This window comes from Cebidichthys violaceus, unplaced genomic scaffold (genome assembly GCF_023349555.1).
Source record: "Cebidichthys violaceus isolate CVI_PGR_0920_01 unplaced genomic scaffold, fCebVio1.0.p SCAF_13, whole genome shotgun sequence".
Taxonomy (NCBI): domain Eukaryota; kingdom Metazoa; phylum Chordata; class Actinopteri; order Perciformes; family Stichaeidae; genus Cebidichthys; species Cebidichthys violaceus.
In genome coordinates, this window is record NW_027176296.1 from 7,714,009 (window position 1) to 7,736,288 (window position 22,280).

General features: G+C 40.6%; 1 protein-coding gene across 4 annotated transcripts in view; it reads left to right on the top strand.

The window, feature by feature from the left end:
• The window catches only part of pde4ba (phosphodiesterase 4B, cAMP-specific a), a 165,667-nt gene that overhangs the window by 77,848 nt on the left and 65,539 nt on the right, over positions 1-22,280 (top strand). Inside the window, exon 1 of one of the 4 annotated variants that reach the window (XM_068707610.1) lies at positions 5,697-5,777. The exons of 2 other annotated variants lie outside the window; for them this stretch is intronic. In XM_068707610.1, the coding sequence (XP_068563711.1) occupies positions 5,698-5,777 (80 nt within the window). In that variant the 5' untranslated portion in view covers position 5,697. Of the gene's footprint in view, positions 1-5,696; positions 5,778-19,701; positions 20,447-22,280 lie in introns of those variants that run through there. One more of the 4 variants, XM_068707609.1, reaches the window with a different exon arrangement.

The window sequence follows — 22,280 nt, forward strand, 5'->3', positions numbered from 1 at the left end:
CTCAACCAGGCTGGGTAGCTGGATCTGGGGCAGCAGCAGACAGTAGTGCATCCGTTTAGCCTCTAGCTCAGGTTTTTCAGTCTAGGTTTGTGCTGAAATCATCCTGCTTAAAATAGTGACATGTACTTGGATCTGGTAAACAGTTGAGATGGCAGACAGTTAGACCGCCTTTGCTGGTGTCCATACTTCTTATGCTCCAACACCAGCGTGGAACATTTCTAAACCAAGATTCTGTCTCGTCTGATATGCATGTGCAAAAAGAAGCCTGCCAACCACATGCAGTAACAGTGACTCATGTGATGTGTTCTTGATATGACGCCACACAAGTCACACGAAGACATGGTTGGCATGATATGCTGTTTATAAATAGGCTTCTACTTAAATGAATCCTACCTGCCATTAAATGTCCTAATATTGTTCTCACAAGATCAGATGCGTTTTTAAAAATGATGATCATACACTCATATATTTATTAGGACAATTACTACATCTTGGGTCTTATTTTTGTAGTTCATCATTTATATTGGTTCTGCTAACATTTTACTCATCAAAGTAATTGCAAAGACCTTGTAACACAGCAACATCGCTAGAACGAAGCCAGAAGGGGAAAGAAACAAGAGGTCAGACGGCAACCACCTGATGTCTGAAAGTGACAACAGAGAAGGCAATTGTACACACAGTGATACGGACTTTCCCACAAATGCCTCTGCTCGTCTTATTGCACTCAAACCATTATTACTGTCAGGAATGAAGGCAAAAACTGTGAAAATGAGACCCAGGTTGCAAAAGGCCAAAATGATCTTATATGCACACGTACGGTGTACAGTATGAAGGTTTGCAGTTAGGACTGGGTATCGATCAACAGAAATAACCTAGTACCAAGTACTATCTGTATGGTTATCCTCAGTCAATCACTGCAAGCGTTCTTCAATTTAATGATATGTAATTGGCCCACTACAGCTGAAGCTACAACCCATACAGTCTGTGGTGTGTAAATTTGACAGAGTTGGCGGTTCGGCGTGCCAAGATACCACCAAAATGTTTCAAAAGTATGGCTGTGGCATACCCAGCTCTAGCAGTGTCATGTCAATGATTTTCTTCCTCCACTCTCATCTAACTCTACTACATTCTTCTTCTTCTTTTTGTCAGTTTTATTCCATAATATAGAACTCACAACACAGAATTGACATTTAGTTTGCCTCATTTTGGCCCATGTGATGTTCTCTAACAGGCTAATAGCTCTGATTTACTCCAGTTTTCCCCCAACAAGCCACCTTTCTGATATTATGGCTGTTATTACATTTCTTGCTTTTAAATCCAATTGAGTGCTGGTGGACCTTTTCTTTTTCGGCTTGTGAAAGGTAGCCTTTTAGAGGTCCACATTTAGATAAATCAAATCAAACACCCCTGCAGCAGATGAAGACCATTTTCGACCTAACGTCCCTTTTCTCTTTACCCCTGATGTCGTGGACACAGGTGACGGTGAGAGAGTGACAGAGTGCCCCTGCCACTTGGATAAATTGTTTTCAGCTTCCCAACCTTGGTACATTAGTTACATCTTTTTTTAATACATCCACTTTTGTCACTTACTCCAAATTTATCCTCTACAGCGAGACACTGAAAACAATTTAAACACAAAACAAGACTTTTTAAGATGTGAAAGCTGTTCTAGAGTGACAATGCATGTTTTTGGTCCCTGCTGATCTGCATTAAAAGCACTCATGCAATTCTCTTTACTGGTTGTGCCTCTTCCCTTTGCTCAAGTGGAACAAACCAAGCGTGAAGAGGGCTTGATTTGTAGTGTTTAGGCATAGTAGGTAGTGCCACTGTAGTTATGTGGGTATTAATGTCGAGTGTTTATTGTCTTACACACTGCGAGTCCCTTGGCAGGAGTTTGGCGGTTTGGGTCGTTAATCTAGCACTAGGTTATCTCCGTGGCTTATTAAAGCTCAGAGGCTACAGAGAAAAGAGCACTTGCATAGTCACAGCCATTTAAATAGCTTTTTGTGTGATGGAGTCTGCTGCATCATGGCACAACACTGGTCTGAGAAATACATTACACCGTCTACCCCACTGCACTATGGATTTTAAAGGACAGCGAGTGCATACATTCAGCCTCGTTATGCAGCTGTTATGTCAAGTGCTGTTGTCGGAACCGTACAGTCACTGAGTGGCTGCACATGTCGATTAATTCATTAGAGCCCGTGGCATCATTAAATGAGTGAAAGTCACAAATTATTTGTGTCTGTTATCCCTCATAGCTTTGTATCTGTTAGCGTGTGAATGCTGTGTGTTACAAGTAGATTACGAGTGACAGGAATCTTTTAATCTTCTACTGCAGTCCATGTGCTATAAAATATAATCACCAGCACCACTAGGAATTTCTATGTTGCATACCACTGAAAGCCTTTTGATGTAGCTTTCCAGAGAAGAAGGTTAGGCTTACTATTAATGTTTTATTATTGAAAGTTGATGCCCTAAAAATAAACTTTGTCAAAATAAATCCTTTCAAAGTTTGTGTACAAGCATAGAAATGTGCCCCAGTCAGCTCTGCGACATGCTGATGCAGTGTGACGCATTAGCATGTGCCTGCTACTGTATGAATTTTGGCTTAGTTAGACTGTGGTGTTGGTGCGAGCCTCACAGCTGCTATAGTGACTGTGACTGTGCTTGTTTGATAATTTATCAGAGCCTGAGCTGTGAAATGAATGCAGGGCAGACCAGAGGTGGCTCAGCTCTGTTGTTGCTCTGCAGTGAGTGACTCAGCTGGGCGAGCTTTGCGGAAGACAGTGCATGGTTCTTTTTTCAAATCCGTTTGATCGTTTTGCTTATTGGGAGCTCTTTGGCTTTTTTTCATTTGCTTACTATCACATTTCAGCTCTGTATATTCATTCTCTTTTGTCTCTCCTTTTCATTGCTTTCTGTCTCCCTCCCATCCCCTTTCTTTTCCCATCCCTTCTCTCATCCCTTCAGACCACTGATTCCTTGTTGTGTAGGGCTTTGTAAGTCTTTGAGGCTGGGTTTTGTCAGAAGGCTGTCGGGATGCTTGTGCAAAGTATACAGACTTACAGGCGGCAGCAAAGAAGTGATACAATCCTCGCCTACATAGAGTTGCTCCACCATTGGTCTCATTGGGCTCATCCTCTCTCCTCTTGAGGATGACTAGGTGTGAATGCCGACTTGCCATATGGTTGAGACACCTGTGATGTGCCACACTGTGAGCAAACCATGATTAGAGCCAATGATTCATGCAAGTGATTTTCAGTAAAACAGGGTGCCATGGTAAAATTCTTCTCTTGATCACATGTCGAAGGCTTCTTCTTCTATTGCTCTCAACTTTTGGCCTTAAGTGGCACGTTTACTCTTTCTTTCTGTTGTGTAGCGTCACTTAAAAGTTGCACAAACATCAAGCACTCTTTCCTATTAAATAATACAGCAGGAGACCTGGATGGTAAGGTGAGAGGACAGGGTAGATGATGGAGTGACAGAGAGAGAAGAGTGGATGAGAGTGCAGAAAGAGTATGAGGCATGGAGAGGTGGAGAACAAGCAGAGCAGAGGAGGGGTTGAAGGAGAGAAAGAGGTCTGTTCTCCTGTGTGCCGAAGCTGCCAAAAGACTGGCCTGTCTTGTAAACCAGTATGACGTAGGTTTCCTTCTAGTCTGCTCCCATGTGGTGCTGGTGTCATATGAATTATATGGCTCTCTGTCAATGCTTCTCAGGCCTAATGTGAGATGGAGGCCCCTGTGTGTGTTTGGCAGAGAGACTAGTGTGTCTGTGTGTGTATAGAACAGAGGCTGGAATCTGATTCCTAGACTCAGGTTGCAGACAGTACGGTTTGTGTGTGTGTGCACCTGCAGGGGGTGTGAATGTGATTCTACCGTCATACCCTTAAGGCTCTGTGGGACAGGGCTACACAATGGTTGCATAGAAAGAGGAGCCACCCCCGGGACACAGGAATTGCACGCAAACACACATAGATCCCTTTACATTGGTGTCACCAGTGATGTCACTGGTCCATGACACAGGATAATGTGGAACCTCCAACAAGGTTCCACATTATCAACCAAGCAAAAGTCCACAGCTTCTAATTTGATTATTTGGCCTAGACTCTTGTAGATTAATGTGTGCTCATATCTTGTTTGCATTAATATTATTGTTCAAACAGCACCATGGTGAACATTTCCTCGGCACTGTGAAACATTCTTAGTACGACGAACCAGAGTGGTATTGGCTTTTGTGCAAGGAACACAGTGTTGAAACATTAGGTAGGTTGTCACGTGGTGGAAGATGATCCTTCAGAGAGACGTTAAAGACAAACTCAGAACATCTGCCTTTAAAGCTTAAACGATTGTTTTCTGTGTCCAGCAGGAGGTTTGGGACATGGAATTCTATTCAGTTGGGGATGTGGATGCTTGGAGTTGCAGCTGGTTGGTGCTTGTTGTAGTGAAAACCTGAGAAACCTCGGAAGGATATCAGGCTGAAGGAGTCCAGTGGTTTCCTCAATGAGAAGAAAGATTTCAGGAGCCCTGAATGACTGCGACTTCTGTTCTTGGGGAAACAAAAACTTGTGAAAAGGGTGTGGAAGGGTGTTTGGAGAGGCCTTGCAGAAGGACTTAGGAAGGAGAGAGGGAAGTTGTTGCCCAAGTTCTTCTCAGCAGATATTGGGAAATTGATGACATTGAATAGTGAAATTGTCAGGCAGATGAAGGAAGAGTTTGTGAAGCGGACTGTCACATGCTGCTACAACTGAGGCTTGCCCATTTCTCTAATGGCAGATCCTGAGATGGTCCAAGCTCCGCAGTAACAAGGCACCATAGCTGGATGAGATTTTTCCTGAGACACTGATTATCTACACAGACTGCTACAGTAGACTTAGGCTGAAGTCTGTGATGTCATTATTCCGGCTTTGCTAATACAATAAAGTCCTACTATCCCAGGGGTTCCTGACTTTTAAAAGAGGACTGGAGGGTGGGCTCAAATTATCAGGGTATCGCACAGCTCAGCCTCTAGGGAAAGTGTACACCACGGTGCTGGAAAGGGGGCTCCAAATGATTGTCAGATCTCTAAATTGCCTGCAGGTGTGAATGTGTTGTTTGTTTATAAGCCCTTTAAAACCTTACACAGGATAAGATGGTGTATAAAATACATAGATGGATAAGGATAAAGAGCTTTGGCTCTGGTCCAAAATTATATTAGAAGTATACAAGCCATAGTGTTTCAGATCATTGTTATACTAAGTGCTGTTTCAATTCAGACAGAATAAAAAACACCTCAAAGAAAGAACTTAAGAGAAGGAAGTAATATCCCAAGTGGCCCATTTAGCGGCTGTTGTTTGTGGGAGACAAACTCAGACAAGACGAAAATAGGCCAAACGCCCTGGTTGGAAGCCATCACTGAGACACAAAGATAGACACAGGTAAGGGGCAGAACACAGAAACAGATGCACAAATTAACACTATAGATGATAAAAAAGAGACAATAGCATGGCATAAGTTATAACAAATGGAGGATGTAAAACATTTTATAAGTGGGGATAAACACTATTGACCAGAAGGCTGGAAAAAAAAAGAGAATTGTTGAGGCTTCCCCCTTTTTCAACAGAAGAGAAAAAGGGGGAAGAAAAAAACGACTTGAAGAAAAAGAGAGGAGACAGAGATACAGGAAGCTACTGGAAGCTTGGCTTTGTGACTGCCGGCCATGGCAACCAGGCAGCGATGTTTGCTGGTAACCATGTGCGTCACGCTGTCACGTTGTCACGTACATGATGCTCATGTAAGGTAAGACAGCGACCCATACGGAGCCCTGGTGATAATTACATTGTAAATTATTATGAGTTGTGGTGATGTCAGTGGTGGCCTTTGTGCTGGACATGAGTGTGTGTTTTATGTCTGTTTTGTGTGTCAAGGACATAATGCATCAGAGCCTCATTGTGATTCCGGTTTAGAGCAACAAGAGACGATTCAGAGCATTATATTACATATTTAGACTTATTCTTATTGACAGGTAGTTAAAACTAAACCTTCTCCAACCAAACAGTTTCTTTATCTTTATCATCTCTTCCTCTGGTAATATAGATGCAAAAAAGGGAAACCAATACACGGTACTGTAGTGGCTTTTAGCTGGATTCACTCATCTGTTCTTTTAGTATTTTGCACATTCAATGCATTGCACAGCCATCTCACAGATGAAGAGTATTTTAATTGGGGAGGAAGGAGAGTATAGATTTAGTGTTGTGTTGTGGCTAAATATTTTGTTTCGCTCCCTGCAAAGCATAGATTAAAGACAACAGAAGTGAGAGCAGAGTGAGATCAATGCGGACCCCTGTGGGTAACAATGAAGAAATGGAGCCCAGAGGTTGATGACGGCTGTGATGTGCATTGGCACCCGCCGCAGCAGTGGTGGTGGCAGCTAGCTGAGCAGCATTTTTCTATTTGACCTGACAGCAGTAATACGAAGGGATTATTGTTTCATGAATAGTACCTTAGTACCTTAAATGGTAATTGACTCATTAATACCTACTGCTGGTATTTAAATGCACTCACTTTATTTACTCTGCAGTTACGTTTGCTCAAATATTAAAAAGGACCTCCATTAAATTTCCTTCACAGGCCTAATACACTTTTTTATAGAGATGACAGATTTAATATTATACAGAAAAAAAATATGTTCATTCAATGAAATAAATACTGCCACTTGATGGTGACCCAAAGTCCTGACCTCCATTACATTATGTGCTGGTGAATAGAGCATTTCTTGAATCTGTCTCTGATGGGAATTTATGTCTGTATTGCACCAGTGTTTTTTGATACAGAATAAATAAAAAGCAATAGTATCAACAGCCAAGTGTTGACACCAGCTTGGACAATGTCAGGCTTAACAAAGACAAAAGGAATGAGATGCCTGTCATATTTAAGGAGTTATCTTCTGCTCTTTTCTCATCTGCTTTGCTCACCATCCAGCCAATGAGTCATTCATGCCAATGACCATTTCCACAGCTCTCTACCATCTAATCCCTTATCACAACAGTCTGCCTGGTTTGTCTTCTGCACGACTAAATCCTTTCACATGGCCAGCCAACTCAGACTCTCAAATATGGCTTAATTTAAATTGACAAGTAATCCAGCTGCTTTGGGTGTTTTTTAAATACACTTTTCTGATGAAGAATATTATATGCATGTATATATATCAGTGACGTGCGGTGAGGTTCGTGGCTGGTGAGGCACTGACACTACATAAGTCAGATTTACAAATATATGAACCCAATAGAGAAGCTTAAATCACCATTCAATTGGCAGCTTGCACATTGACTACTGGTTGTTTTTCATATCAGCATTATTTACACACACATAGGTATGGTACATATTTGATTACACTGGGAGCGTTTCAGAAGCGGAGCGCTCGCGGTCACCACCGAACATCGTGAGATCCCGCTATAATCTGTGTAACAACCACGGATGTATAAAGAGAACAACAAACACATAAACGGTTACTTTACCTGTCCGACATTGAATTGCTGTTGATTTGGTCATATTTCCTTGTTTTTTGAGACATTTTTAAGCTTGGATATATAATCTTACATTTTCGTGGTCAAAGCAAAATATAAGAAGAAGAGAAGTGTAGAAGAAGAGCAACGACAGACCAAGCATAAACCCGACCCGTGGGCTCTCACACGCCCTCTTCTTTGAGGCAGAGTAGTGTTTGCCCCTCTGTGCTTTTTCACTGCGGTTTCTGTCAGATCAGCAACACTAAATATGTTCTACACATACGTGAAATACATTACCTATTCTATGGAAAGAAAGGACATATAATAAAAGTGTCTACAAATAGTACAGTGGTGACAAACAATGAGAAAGCAAAAGGCACGAGCTCAACCCAGTTTGTGAGAGATTCAGTCTGAGGTGAGGCACAGCTCGTCGCTGCCTCACCTCACGTGTCTCCTCTGTTTGAACAGGACATGCGCTAATTCAGCGATTTTGATTATAAAAATGCTTGAAATGATTGGAATCATACAGAAATTACATTTATAGCACAGATCAGTAGAGAAATATTAATATTTATTCTATTTTAGCATTATTTGTTTTTTACTTGTCATGATGACAGGTGAGGCAGAGCCTCACCTGCCTCCCCTGACCGCACGTCCCTAATATATATATATATATATATATATATATATATATATATATATATATATATATATATATATATATGTTTTTATGTATTGTAGAATAAAAACATAATAATAATATATATACAGATATGTTTGTCACAGCAGTCTTCAAATTCTATGAATTGTTAAGAGGCACATACTGATCATCATATTACTTCCTTTTTGAGAGTAAAACAGAATATGCTTAATATGTTTGAAACACAATATACCTGCACATACGGGGGAAATACATTAAAATGAAATCAAATGCAAAAAGTAACAGAAAACTATTACTGGAAACTATTACTATTACTAGAACACTATCATGGCCTCAGGTGTATTGTGAATCCCTGGGCTTACTATAAGGTCACAGCTCATTGGTGGAGTCAGGCTTACGAATGTGGTTGCCATGGAAATGTCTCTCACCTCAGTGCTTTTGTTTCTGTTTTTTCCTATCTCTCATGTTCGTGTGTTTGAAGAATTTCCAAGCTAAGGAGTATTTTAAGTCAGTGTGTTTTTGTCTGAATACTGTATGGTTGTAGAATATTCAGGATGAGTAATATTTTCTGTCATTGCCTGTCTTTGTTTCAGGATGAGTTATCGCCTGGCTTTGTGTGTGTGTGTGTGTGTGTGTGTGTGTGTGTGTGTGTGTGTGTGTGTGTGTGTGTGTGTGTGTGTGTGAGTGAGTTAGCTGAACTAAAGAGAAGGGCAGAGAAATACTTGTTTTTTAAATGCTGGGGGTCTATTGGCTGGTTTCATTTCAGTTTGCTATGTAACTGCATGAGAAGGATAAATATATGTCTTAAAGTCAAAGTCCAATTGTTTCAGGTTTGGTTTGGTCACCAACAACTCCTGAGTCTTACTACACATGCGTCGTAGTGAAAGCTGTCAGAGATGGATAGATAGATCTCTGTCCTCTGTCAGTGTCTGCACAGGATGTCTTCAGGCACAGTGCTGTTTGTTACCTGTCTTTTAAAATATCCTATCACACAATGATTGTAGTTATGCATGTAAAATGGCGCATGTAAAACGTCCATGTGCAGCTATGTCAATTACAATGGAAGTATATGTGTTTTACGTGAGACGTGCGACTGAATAACAACCTTGTGTATGAGGCCTCATACGTGTGTACATTTTAAGATGAAACATGCTTGAATTTCTTCATCTGTCATGTGTTTTCTTGAGCCTTCTGCTGTATGTTGATGAGTTGGCTGGAAAACCAAAACAATAAGCTAAGGAGACTAAAAGCTACACGGCGCTGCAATGTTGCATGTTGATTCTCAGTTGGTTTGGCAGTACCAGCAACCTGTTCACTTAATAACTGGAAGTCAGTTGATTTGATGTTAATGTCATGTTACTATTTGGAGCATTTGAATTAGGGGAGATAGCAGATATATAACGATCTGTCGTCAAGATTAAGCATTTGTTTTCCCAGTTCCGGGTGAAATCTGTCTGTCCACAATGGAAATACGTCTTTTTTTTTAAGATTATTTTTTGGGCTTTTCTTGTCTTATAGCTGACAATTGACAAGAAAGGAGGAGAGAGAGGAGGGACGAGATGCAGCAAAGGGCTGTGAACCTGGGCCGCTGTGGTAAGGACTCAGCCTTAGTACATTGCGCACCCGCTTTACCAGGTGAACTACCAGGAGGATACCCTGGACATCAGGCTTTTCTCAGCCTTCATGTTACTCCCAGTCCATTTTCTTAAGTTTGTTGGAGTTTTGTGATGCTTACTTTAACCATAGGTTGTTAGCAAGATGTACTTCATTTCAAATAATGGACTGAATGCCATTCTCATTTATTTAGACTGTGAGGGTTTAAGAAAGCTTGGCTGACAGTTGAACATTAAATGATGAATGATATTTGATGCAGAGGAAGGGAGATCAATGAGAAAAACACACCTTTGTATTACTGGATATTATCAAAAATATCGTCTAATATAAATCGTACTTGATCCGTCAGTCAGTTCATCAAACAAAAAGCTTTTCCTGTTAACTCTATATAAATTCTTTCAAAAAATAATTTCCTGAGCTCACAAAACATGCAGGGAAAAGTACCAGCTTTCAAAGCAAACAATGGCCGACCACACAGAGCCATGAGTCAAGTGCCTTCGAACCCACTTGTTGCTAGGCAGTTTCACATGCTGTTTTATAGAGGCACTTTGAATGGACTAGTAAAGTGGGCACCAGTGTAAAAACAGATTTTGTATTCATCTGCAGTTTGCTGAATGCTATTTGATACATGCAGTCTCAAGTGTCAAGCTGTCACATCATCCAGCAGTGTTGGCTTTTTGAAACGTGCAGCTCTTGATGTGTGTTGCTTTCAAAAGCGGTGGATTGTGTGTCTCGATGCGAACTAGAGTTGTTGCTGCAGTCCTTATCAGCTTGTACCGTGTGCCGCCACTCTCTGTAATCAGACCCTATGTCGGTACAATCGGCACGTACAGTGAGACAGAAATGTCTGTTGTGACACAGAGAGTGCTATGAAGGAAGTGCTCGGGTAACACAAGAAGGGAAACCAACAAGAATACGATTCTTTATGCATGTTGTTGCCAAAGAGGGTGATTACTTTACTGCTGGGCTGTTATTTTAATGAAAAGAAAGCAATTTGTTTAATTGAATTGCTCTGGAGCTGATTAAGTGTTGTGTACAGTAGGTGAAGGCCTATACAGTTGCCACTATTAAAAATTGATGATGTATGCTTGCTCTTTCACAGAAATAGATACGGAATGTCTTACAGCAGCTTGTCGTTGTGACAAGCTGTTAAGTTAAGGCTTAACTATGCTATCAACTCTTCCATCTTTGTTGTTCCAGATTAGATTAAAGTTGTTGTTAATCTTGGTTTGACTTGTAGTTGGAGACAAGGATGAAGTAGGATGCACAGTACAGGCAGAGGTTCTGAGGAATAAAAAAATTCTTTATTATATTAAATCAAAAAAGTTCGACTGGAATAATTTAATGTGACAGACGTGGCCAAGAAAGACAGATTGTTGTTTTGGCCCATGCAAATATATTCCTTGGTTTCTCGGGGCTAGGGGAGCAAAGATCACATCCATGAAATGTGACCTGTACGTGGTCCAGCAGACCTGAACTGAGGCAGAGACTAGAAAGTGGAACAGCATCAATTTCCGCAGGACAGGGACAGGCGGAGACGTGAAGCATGGCTCTGGACGCTTGGAGGAAAACTGGCATGCAACAGATGCTATGATCAACAGTGGATCGGAAGATTACAAGTCTTTTCATGAAGGAAGAACATCATCATTTTTCTGTCCGTTTTTGTCTGATTGAAGTATTTTGTCTGGACTTGGTTTTTAAATGCTGGCCTTTTAATTGCAAGGATTTAGAAAGGTTTTGGCTGAATGTGGATTTCTTTTTTAAATTGACTGGCACTCACTTTCTGTCTCATCCAATTTGCTGAAACTGCTGACCTGTAGTACCTGGGAGGCGACTGGAATAAACATGGAGGGGGGTTTTCTGAGGCCAGTCTGAGCTACCACCTTTTTTTTTGAAAGCCAAGAGCAAGTTTTCAAGTGCCCAGTGCTGATGTTATCATCCCAATGAATTCCTGAAACTGTCCTGAGACGATCCACAGCAGGACTCCAGGATGCAGCGTCTGTTTGACGGCTACTTCTTGAGAAGATTGGTTCAATAATACCGTCTTACATTTTCATAATCTGTGAATCAAATCAAGTAAGTTATTGAGTTGAGACTTGCAGAGAACAATAAACAAACAAAAAACAAATTCATTTTTTATCACAAGGGTAACCAAGACGATGACATCCAGTCTGGATTTTCCCATCAGCCCTTTTTGCTACCGTCGCCACTCCTGGGTTTGGTATGTGAAAATGTGAAGGAAAAAAGTGGGTACCCAGCTTTGTTGCTGTTGCCCCTCACAGTGTGGGTGAGTGTGAATGTGTTAGTTAAATGTTAAGGCAATTTGAGTCTCTGAGAAATATAGTTTATATGTCACAAAATTGTTTTGCCTATCGCATTGTGGCGACAAACGTAATCCTTTGCCTGGATTATGTCAGAAGCAACCCTTCATTCAATTTTCTTTGAATGAAGGGATGTATTTATGAACTGCACTGGAGTCAGTTCAATCAAATTCAGTTTAATTTATTTATATAGCGTCAAATCCTAACGGACGTTATTTTCGGACACTTTCCTATAGAGCAGGTCTGTCGCAGGGAGGTGGTCAGGTGGTCGCCACACAAAGCACAGCACATTGACACAAGAGACCAGGGTTCCTGAAGTCTGTGGTTGAGGCAACAAAAACAATTTGGATAAGTTTTAGAAAAGTTTTGGTTAAATGTAACAAACACATCACTAATTACTAAACCTAGACCTAGATGATCTTTCCTTAACCAAGTGCTATGTCAATAAACATTTTATCTAAATGATCAGCATCGACATTTTTGTGACATGCCAAATACATGAATTAACAACATTTCCTCATTTTGTTGATAGAAACTTAAATCCTGCCGATCATTATGTTTACTTCTACATAGTAGCTGTTGTAAATTAGTGCTATATAACTGTAATTTGTAGGAGACGGTTGACTAAACTATTCAGTAGGGATGGGTATCGTTTGTGTTTTTTACAATACCGGTGCTAAAACGATACTTTTAAAACGATACCGGTGCCTAAACGGTGCCTGAACCGATACTTTAAAAAAAAAAAGAGCACAAAACGACGATTTTTATTGCCAAGGCAATTTGTTTTCTTCAAATTGAACAATATATTAACTGTTTAAAGTATACTATAAATATAAATAAATACAAAACACTTGGCTTCAAACTACAGCTTAAAACTTTATAACTTCAAACTATGAACAATATATTAACTGTTAACAAGTTTACAGTATACATAAATAAATATAAATCACTTCAGCAATTCTTTTGCAGAAATATGAGCACATTTGCCTTCTCTGGCAAAATACGACACCTCCTGACTAATTGCATGTCCTGCACAGGAGAAAACCCTCTCGGTAGCGAGGATTGAGGGCAGTGGTCATCTCTCCGTATAAAATAATTTTGAGGATATTTATAAGTCTTTTTGACGAATTGTCTTCATGGAACAGATTTTATACAAATATTGTTTTCACATCACTTTTTTTTACCTGAACCATGGAGATTCCACAGTGGAAAAAGAATGCAGTCCCTTGTCCACACATTTGGTCACAGACCTGTGGAGTTCTCATCTTCTCTTTTGTTAAATGACCCTTCTTTGCCAAGGGGAATAGGGTCACTGTTGAGGCTGGAGAGCCAAAAATATAAACATAAATAACGTTAAATATTTTACAGGCAACAGACGCATCACTGCACATGCCATCGCTAGTTTCATTAACATTACACTGACTTGCTATGATGGCGGCGGGTAGCCTACCGTTTGCTAGTAGCTAGCCAGCTAACTTAAACATGGTTATAACGCCTAATTTATCATTTGTTATTAGGCCTACTTTTATAAATGCAAGATTTGCAATCAACGTTACATTACTAACCTGAGGTAAGGCTGCTGTTGTCATCATCGGTCTCCACTTGTTCAGCGCTGGGACCAGTCTCCCCATCACCGGGGCCAGGGAGGCCCACAGTGCCCGCTTTGGTGCTTATCATGGGCTCACGCTCACGCAGGCAGTCGAACACGGTGCACGCCTTTTAGTGCGAAACACAGCCGAAAATATTTCAATCGGCTCAGGCACCGAAAGGAAGCACCGAAAATATTTCAATCGGCTCAGGCACCGAAAGGAAGCACCGAAAATATTTCAATCGGCTCAGGCACCGAAAGGAAGCACCGAAATCTGCGTTGCGTTTCGGTCCGGTAGGCAAAACCAGGTACCGAAAAAGGTACCTGGTTTACCCCGGTTTTCGGTACCCAACCCTAATATTCAGCCTGTGCATACTTGTTGTATGTGTGTGTGTGTGTGTGTGTGTGTGTGTGTGTGCTTTTGCATGTGAACATAATTGCTTTGTGAGGAAGCAGTGTGTCGTTCATGTTAGACTGGGCCACTTTGTAGTGGACACTCAGAGGTGTGCGGATTGCTGCTGCAAATTGCTGATAACGATTTTAACTGCAAGAAAATCACCTTGGTGCATAAGAGGCTAGCCGTGGTGTGAAAATTGCCCCTTTTCTATTTTTCCTTTCTCTCTTATTACCAGCTACACAAACCAATGTCAGCTAACTTACATACATCTATACTTTAATCACATAAATTTCTCTCCACACATGGGTTTAAAGTGCCAAATGGGGATTTAAATAACAAACCCTAAGTGTACTCGGTTTGTCCGGATATTCTGATAAACTGGCCTAAACGCAAGAGTAAGTGCTTCTCAGGTTGTCTAAGTGAAATGCGATATTAGGGTTTAATCGACAGGATAATACATTTCCTCTCAGAAGATTTCAGTGGCACCCACTCTTATTGTCTGCATTTCTGTAAATTTACAGAAATCTAGCATAAAGCAGGGTTAGTAGTAGGCCTGTTAAAGTACAAAGTTGCTAGTAGCAGCAGCTAATCACGTTTTCGAAAAGTGCATTGATATAATATAATATGTACTTTTGTTCAAAAATCTATTCTGACTACAACACAAGCTTAGTTTACTGTGTGTGCTGGTTTAAAAAAGAACCTCCCATGCATGTTCTGAACAGGTGAAGTGTGTGCAGAGCTGGTAGTTCAGTGATCTGGTGAACATTCCCCCATTCAATCTACTTGATCTATGAACCTGAAATGAATCATTGTTTTGAACCACTTTATGGATTACACTCCTACGGATCCTGTGGCCTGTAAGTCGGAGATGGACCAGTAAAAAAAAGTGCTGCGTTCAGAAGTAGGAAGGAAAGAGCCGGAGAGAGAAAACTTGGCACATGTCGGCCTTGTTACCTGAATCCCTGTTCCTTTGTCAGGATCAAGACCTCTAACCCTTAACACCATCCACCATGTTCGTAGTATTAAATATCCTCACCCCAACACATACATGCATGCACGTCATCAACTGGACCTCCTGGAAAAATGATATTGTAAAAGCAAATGGCACCATGAACACACACACACACACACACACACACACACACACACACACACACACACACACACTCCCAGATGGCAGATGATATAATGTGGGTTATGTGTCTTTTAATATGCAGCAGTAACGTATGCGCAGGGTTTCCTTTATAGTACATACGTAGTTGCTCTGAATATTATGAAACAGTCTCAAATTGAATACTGATGCCTCTATATGACCTACATAAGTAGACGAGACCATCAGTGAGAAGATTGGCAAAATAGTTATTCTTAATGCCTGTCATTGGTGCCACTGGGTCAGATTCACCTGAAACTCCTTCAGATCAGACTTTGATTCAATTTCAATTCAAATGGCATTATCACAAGCATCAGTGTTGTTCTTTTGGTCAAGCTATATGTTGTACTGTTGCTCTCTTTGTGAGCTTTTATGGCTTTTGCTGGTATATTTAGTAGTGATTTTCCATTCTACACTGCTTTAAATCCACACTATTTTTTCAGAGTGTGCCCCTGGTTATCACAGCGTGAGTTCTGCTGACGCCAAACATGGTGTGGTATTGGCGCTGAGAAGAGCTCTGCTTGCGATCAGGGGATTAGGTTAATCACAGAGCGACTGACTGCAGTGCCCTCTTTCTCAGAGAGGGGAATTAGATTTATACAGAGCGAGAGGGTGGGGAGATCGGGACAGCTAGGTTGTGGTGAGACCAGCAGGACAGACACCCGTTGATCTCAAATTTTCCCTCTGAAATCTGAAAATCGAATGTGCCAGCTGGTAGATAAGGGCTTATTATCTCTTTTTTGACCTCATCTCCTCCATTTCTTTTCTCTTCTGTCAGTTTGAATGGAGGCCACTGGAAACTATGAGTAATATGTCAAGTGCAAAGATTGGATGACTGAAGTGTCGGCTGTGATCCTCATGCTATAGTCAGACCTCAGAGACCTTTGTGTGTTTGTTGTGCTCACCGTTTCCGTGGCAACTCAATAATCGCCTCACCTGTATGATGTCAAAGTGAACATAAATGACCATCGACAAAATCAGACTGCACGGTGTAATCCAAGGAGCAGTTAGGGGCTAACCTTTGCAATAACAAAAACACACCTGCACTAGATATCAGGATCATTTTATCACTGGGATGATTTATCACCGTCACTAACACTATGAAAGTGACATGAAGACCGAAGAGTCTTCCGAAACAGGGTCCTCCTCTGCTCCACTAGACTACAAAGTGTCACTCCACATGAAATCACACTCGCATCTGTGGAGGACTCTCCTTACTAAGTGGAAGGTTACATAAATACATGTTTTAATTGGGGGATGCCCTGCCACACTTGACCAGAAGCAGGAAGAAAGCCGTGCTAATCTGTTGTGTCAATTGCTGTTTTAGTGTCCCTCAAAATCGAAGTGTGACTGTTTAGGGATAGTAGAACAATTCAGCATCCATACGCACTCATCGTCCAAGGGTTATATATTCAGATTTTGTTACTCACTAATTTATTTTGTATAGATTTCCATATGTTGAACCCTTCTCATGAAGGTGCTGTAGCAGTGGACAGGACAAGGATGTAGTGGCTGAACTGAAATGTGGAACACGCTTGACACGTCTTTATACAGAATATATAGATGTACCGAGTTAACCAGTTCTGTACCGTGGTGCCCACAAAAACTAAATGAATGTAAGTGATAGCGGAAACAGTACATTTAATATCAACATTAACATTAAGTGGCATACTTCTTTCTAAATCTGATTCAGAATCAGAGAGGATGAACATTTTGATTCTTATATGAATCTTTTTGTTCCCCAGTCCTTAAAATCATATCTTTCACATTGTCAGACTCTGTCTTGTGAACTTGTCTTTCTGTCAGCCTGACCCTCTTACTCCCTTATTCAATTTTTAGAGGTTATATTTAGATAGCTTTCAGGGATCATGCCTGCTGTTTGATCTTGATTTAATGTGATTGTGTGTGTGTTTGTATGACAGAGACAGCTTTCATGTCAAAGGTGATGTTGTGCCTGTCAGGTTCTGTCAAAAATATCTGAGATTCCATTTGCAGTCTTTCTTTCTGGTAGACCGAGACAAAAGACATTGTGCTAAAGTTTGTCTTTTTTTGGTTGTCTCATCTGCAGTGTGTTATCGATTTAAATCACAAGGACAAGCCAGAGCAGCCATCTGCCAGCGACAATGTGACAGGCTGCTCTTAAGCCATCAAATGGATGTCTGATCGATGTTTAATTATGGTTATCTCTTCACCCTGTTAAAGCCGCAGATGAAAAAAAATGTAAAGTGCTGTTGCACATTTACAAGTTACAGGCATCCATGATCTCCCAAAAATAATGCTTTACAATAAGATAAATGATGCCGACATGAATCAAAAACAGGGTTCCAGTTACATAAAAGGAGGTAATTGCATCAAAATTTGTCGAAGTGAAGACTTATAGTTAAGGGTTTACACATATTGATTCCCTAGCATCTTGTTAACTGGGTATTCAGAGCACACCCAGCTATCACCCCAATTCACTAATAGGATGTTGGGGTAACAGGCTTGTCACATTAACTTTGTGGCTGCCTTACAACTATTATCTTTTCATCCAATATGAATCAACATTTAAAGGAACTATGTTTACATATCTGAGGCAGCTGTGGCTCAGGACTTATAGCGGGTCATCCTTAAATCAAATGGTTGAAAGTTTGATCCCCGGCTCCTCCTGTCCGTATGTCGAGGGTTCCTTGAGCGTGACACTGAACCTCAAGTTGCTCCTCGGCTTGCTTTACAGCAGCCACATCCTGTAAATGTGAGTATCATGCTTTAACTGGAGGTTACATGACGCAGTTACACACTGCCATCTTGTGGAAACAGGCCGGAAAAACTAGTTTTCTTTTTCTGTGGAGTGAAATTATGCCCTCTGATATTCATAGATGGGTCCTGCCTCATTTGACTTAAGAATAAGAAAGAGTTTATACAGTCTATGGTTTTATCTATCAACATTGGTAGTTGTTTTGGAGCATACGAGGACTGAACAGGCCAGAATACAGAATGGTCTCTTTAATGGTGTTAGACTACAGTAAGTAAAGGTGCCCTGCCCAAGAGTGAATAGTTTCACTGAGTGGCATGTGTTTTGGTTTCATCAACAGATTTGACAAGAACACATACTTCGTTAAGCACTATAATTAGAACAGGTGATACATGTGGTAGTATCTGTCATGTCACCAATGTTTTGTTTATTATAATGCCTCTGTGTGTTGGAATAAAGTTTATTTTTCATCTGATTAATTTCAATGAATTACAGTGGCACCAATTGTAACACCACAGAATTAGATCTAATAGAGAGAGTTGTGTCTCCAAATAACATTTTAGGTTTATATTGGATGTTTATCTTTAAACTACTAATTATCCATGGCTGTATATTGTGCTACAATTATATACATTTGCTGGTTGCAAAAAACAAAACAGAAACAGAACAACATGATTCTCAGCAGCACCCAAGAACATACAATCACAGCAATGATCAATTGTAAGTCAGTGTTATAACAATCTGTACCAGCTCCCACTGGTGTACCAGATGATGCCTGCAGAGGAGCTCTTTCTATATCTTCTTCTTCATTGGTTAACCCTCTGGAGCACATTAAGGAGGAATGCCATTGCCATTGTTGTGTAGGATACACATAGCCCTGTGGCTACCACATCTTCCGCCTCTACCGTTTATAATCTTTGTGTGTATTGTGAAGCAGTGGGACGAGCTGCAGTGTGGGAATGTAATAGTTATTTAGTTTTGGCCTCTGTGACCCAACTCTTCCCATTAAATGTTTGGTTAAGTGCATGGGTTATTGTCATCTTTCTGAATCATTTCCAAGTAAATGACAAGGATGCATACTAAGAGCTCCATCAGTTGTCAGCCAGTCAGGTTTTCATGACTACTGTGTAAAGAATTGTGGGCTAAATAAGGCAACTTATTGTCATGCATACAACTCTGTGCAGCCTGCATGAGCTTACAATACATTTATACAAGCTGTGTATACATTTGATAATTGCAAAATAAGAAAGTCAAAAAATAGAAAAAAACAGTTTTAACAATCAGTCCTCGGACCGTCATTGTCTGCAACATAAATCATGAATTACTGTCATACTAGGAAATTGTTTCATCTTGTTGAGCCATTTCATGGAAAATATACTCTCTTAAATCATCATAATTTGTACAATACAGCAGGGGTACATATACAGTATAGTTTGTATGGTTTATATTTTGAGTAACTGTGTGTGTGTGTGTGTGTGTGTGTGTGTGTGTGTGTGTGTGTGTGTGTGTAGCTGGTGGGCTTCTTTACATTTTCCATATACCGTGCTAATTAAAGCTATCAAGGCTGTGAGTGATGGATGAATTATGACTCCGCTCCAGCAACTCCAGTCCAGGACTTGGGTGTTTCTCCTTGCTCTGCTGGGCCGTGCTGAAGGGAACAGATCTCCATACACACACATACTACACACAATTACACACACCACACACAATTTTACACACACACACACACACACACACACACACACACACACACACACACACACACACACACACCCACCACAGGGAGGAAGTATAGCCTGTGACGAAGAGAAGAGTCCGCAAAGAGAGCGCAGAGAGAGTGGAGAGTGTGAACAAGGGCTTAAACAGCTCCGTGATGTGACGTATGGACCACTGCTTATGTTGCTGCTGTGTGTGACTTGAGATCATATGTGTGGAGAAGATGTTTCGATACCTGTTTGCTGCTTTAATTTGTGCCGAGGAGGGCAAGGCTGATGAATAACCTGCTGAGTAACTTTTTAAGTTGAGGCTTTATATGTGACAGTCATGTACTGTGTGGTGGATTGCTATTTATGTGAGCTGAACATGTGTGATGATGCTTGTTTTGTAGTAACCGATAGATTAATGTAATGGTTTTCATTTAAAGTTGTGTGATAAAGTCTGTGAGTTTTGTGTATGAGAGGTGTGTATGCATGCTGCTGTGTAGTTATCAGTAATGCTGCTGACTTGACACATGTGTGTATGGTAGTGTGTGACGTTAATACTGAATTCTGGGTCTGTGTGAAAATATGTTGCCAACACTCTGGGTGTGTTCTAGTCGATTTAGTTTCTGTGTTTGTGGTTGCGTATGTGATGGTATGTGCAGCGTAGTGTGTGCATGAGTGCGCGTGTGTCGGGGCGATGTACCGGCGTTCACCTTGTGCCAGAGCAAGGGTTCATTTTGACTTCAGTGAGGAAGTCATCAGGAAACTCCACGCCGCCAACCATGGCCATACTCACAGGTCAGGACTTACAGATGACCCACTCAACCACACACACACACTTTATGCTCTCTCACACTTGAATCTGTCCTTTCAGTGTTTTATCTGGTTTCAGTTTTAAAGTTGTCATGTTCAGCTTCTTACTCACCTCTGACTCCAATAGCTGAATTGTTTTTTTCATGTAAAGTTGTCTTATTCAAAAAAAAAAACTCTTCACTAAGTTTTTTTTAGTTTTGTAGAGTCCCTGAACTCTTTCCCTTTCTGTATATGAGTTGTCTTACTTTCTATTTCCCATACATCAAGCAATTCTCTCATGTGTTTCTCATCATTATAAATCCTCAGATGGAATGTGGTTGTATGCACGTTATATCACATGTTTGGGTGACAAAATCCAACCCAAGTAGACTTGATGTTTTTTCCGCGGGGCAACAGTTTCAGTAGAGTGATGTTTTGAATAGGCTGCATGCTGTGTTATTGCCGTTACAAGAGTCAAGCAGTTAGCCATGCAAAAGAGTCTGGAAATGTTCAGATGTATTTGTTTATTATCATTATTTTATTTTTAGTTACAGTGTGAACATAGTCTGGTCTGTGAGACACAACCAGAGGAACCAGAGGATATTTTCAAAAACATCCCACACATCATAACATTGAAGGGGCAGATTATGGCTTTGTTGACAAGCAGGATTTATTGTTAGACCACATCAGTTTATGTTTTGAACACTAGAGCTTATCTCTTCCTACATAATAATTACTGGGAATGCCTACCAGAGACAGCACATAGCTAAAATAATGTGTTTTCTTTCTTTCTAGTGAATCACTGGAAAGTTTTACATTTGAACAATTGAAACAATCTCAGAAGTGAACATCACTCTTCATTTGAATTCCAACATTGTAACGAGTGCTTGTCTATAAAGAATCATAAGCCAAAAAAGTTGGGAACAGATGACTTAAATGTTTCATATTATTTAAAGTCTATATATCTTTTTAATACCTTCCCCAGACCTATCGAAGCATTGCCAAATAAAACGTACTGCATGACTCAAGGCCATGTGGTGGATAAATAGGAAACTGTAGTAACTCTGCACCACCGTGCTCCTTTATGAATGAGTTGGGAAAGGACAGTTTTAGTAGACTAGATAATGATGTTGTGTCAGAGATTTAAACAATGTGCTGGGTGCTGGATGTAGTAGTTTTATCCAAAGATTCATGTGCTTAAACCCACTTAATACATCAACAATATTGCTTTATAACATATGCATTGAATGTCTCATCATACAGGGCAATCACTTATTTTCTTTGAACGCTGAGCAAAAATACATCGTTGTCAAAAATGTGTTTATTTTTCATGCATAAATAATACTGAAGTTTGTGCAATGTTTTAAAGGGCCAGTGGGGATTTTGAGGGTCTATAAGCAAGATTTGAATACAATATTTATTATTATGTTTTTATGAATGTACAGTATAATCACCTGAAACTAATAATCCTTATGTTTCAGTTAGCTTAGAATGAGCCCTTCATATCTTCATGGAGTCGCCATGTTGCCTCGCCATGTTTAGTAACCAAGAACCGACAAACTAAACATGGCTCTTGTGAGAGCCTTTCGCATTTTCAAGTTACCTAAAGGGCTGCTGTAGTCCTCCCACATGCTTGTGAAACTGTGGTAATGTGAGATTAAAAAACATGGTAACACTAGCCGCCGTCTGGCTTCTGTTGCAGCTAAAGTTGTATTATATTAGTAAGGATGGCCTCTGAGTGAGGTGAATTACCAGTCTTGCGCTCTGCGGCTCACTTTACTGCAGTCTTTAAAAGGGACGGCAAAGGGGACCGCTGGATGCCACCTAATTCTACTATACA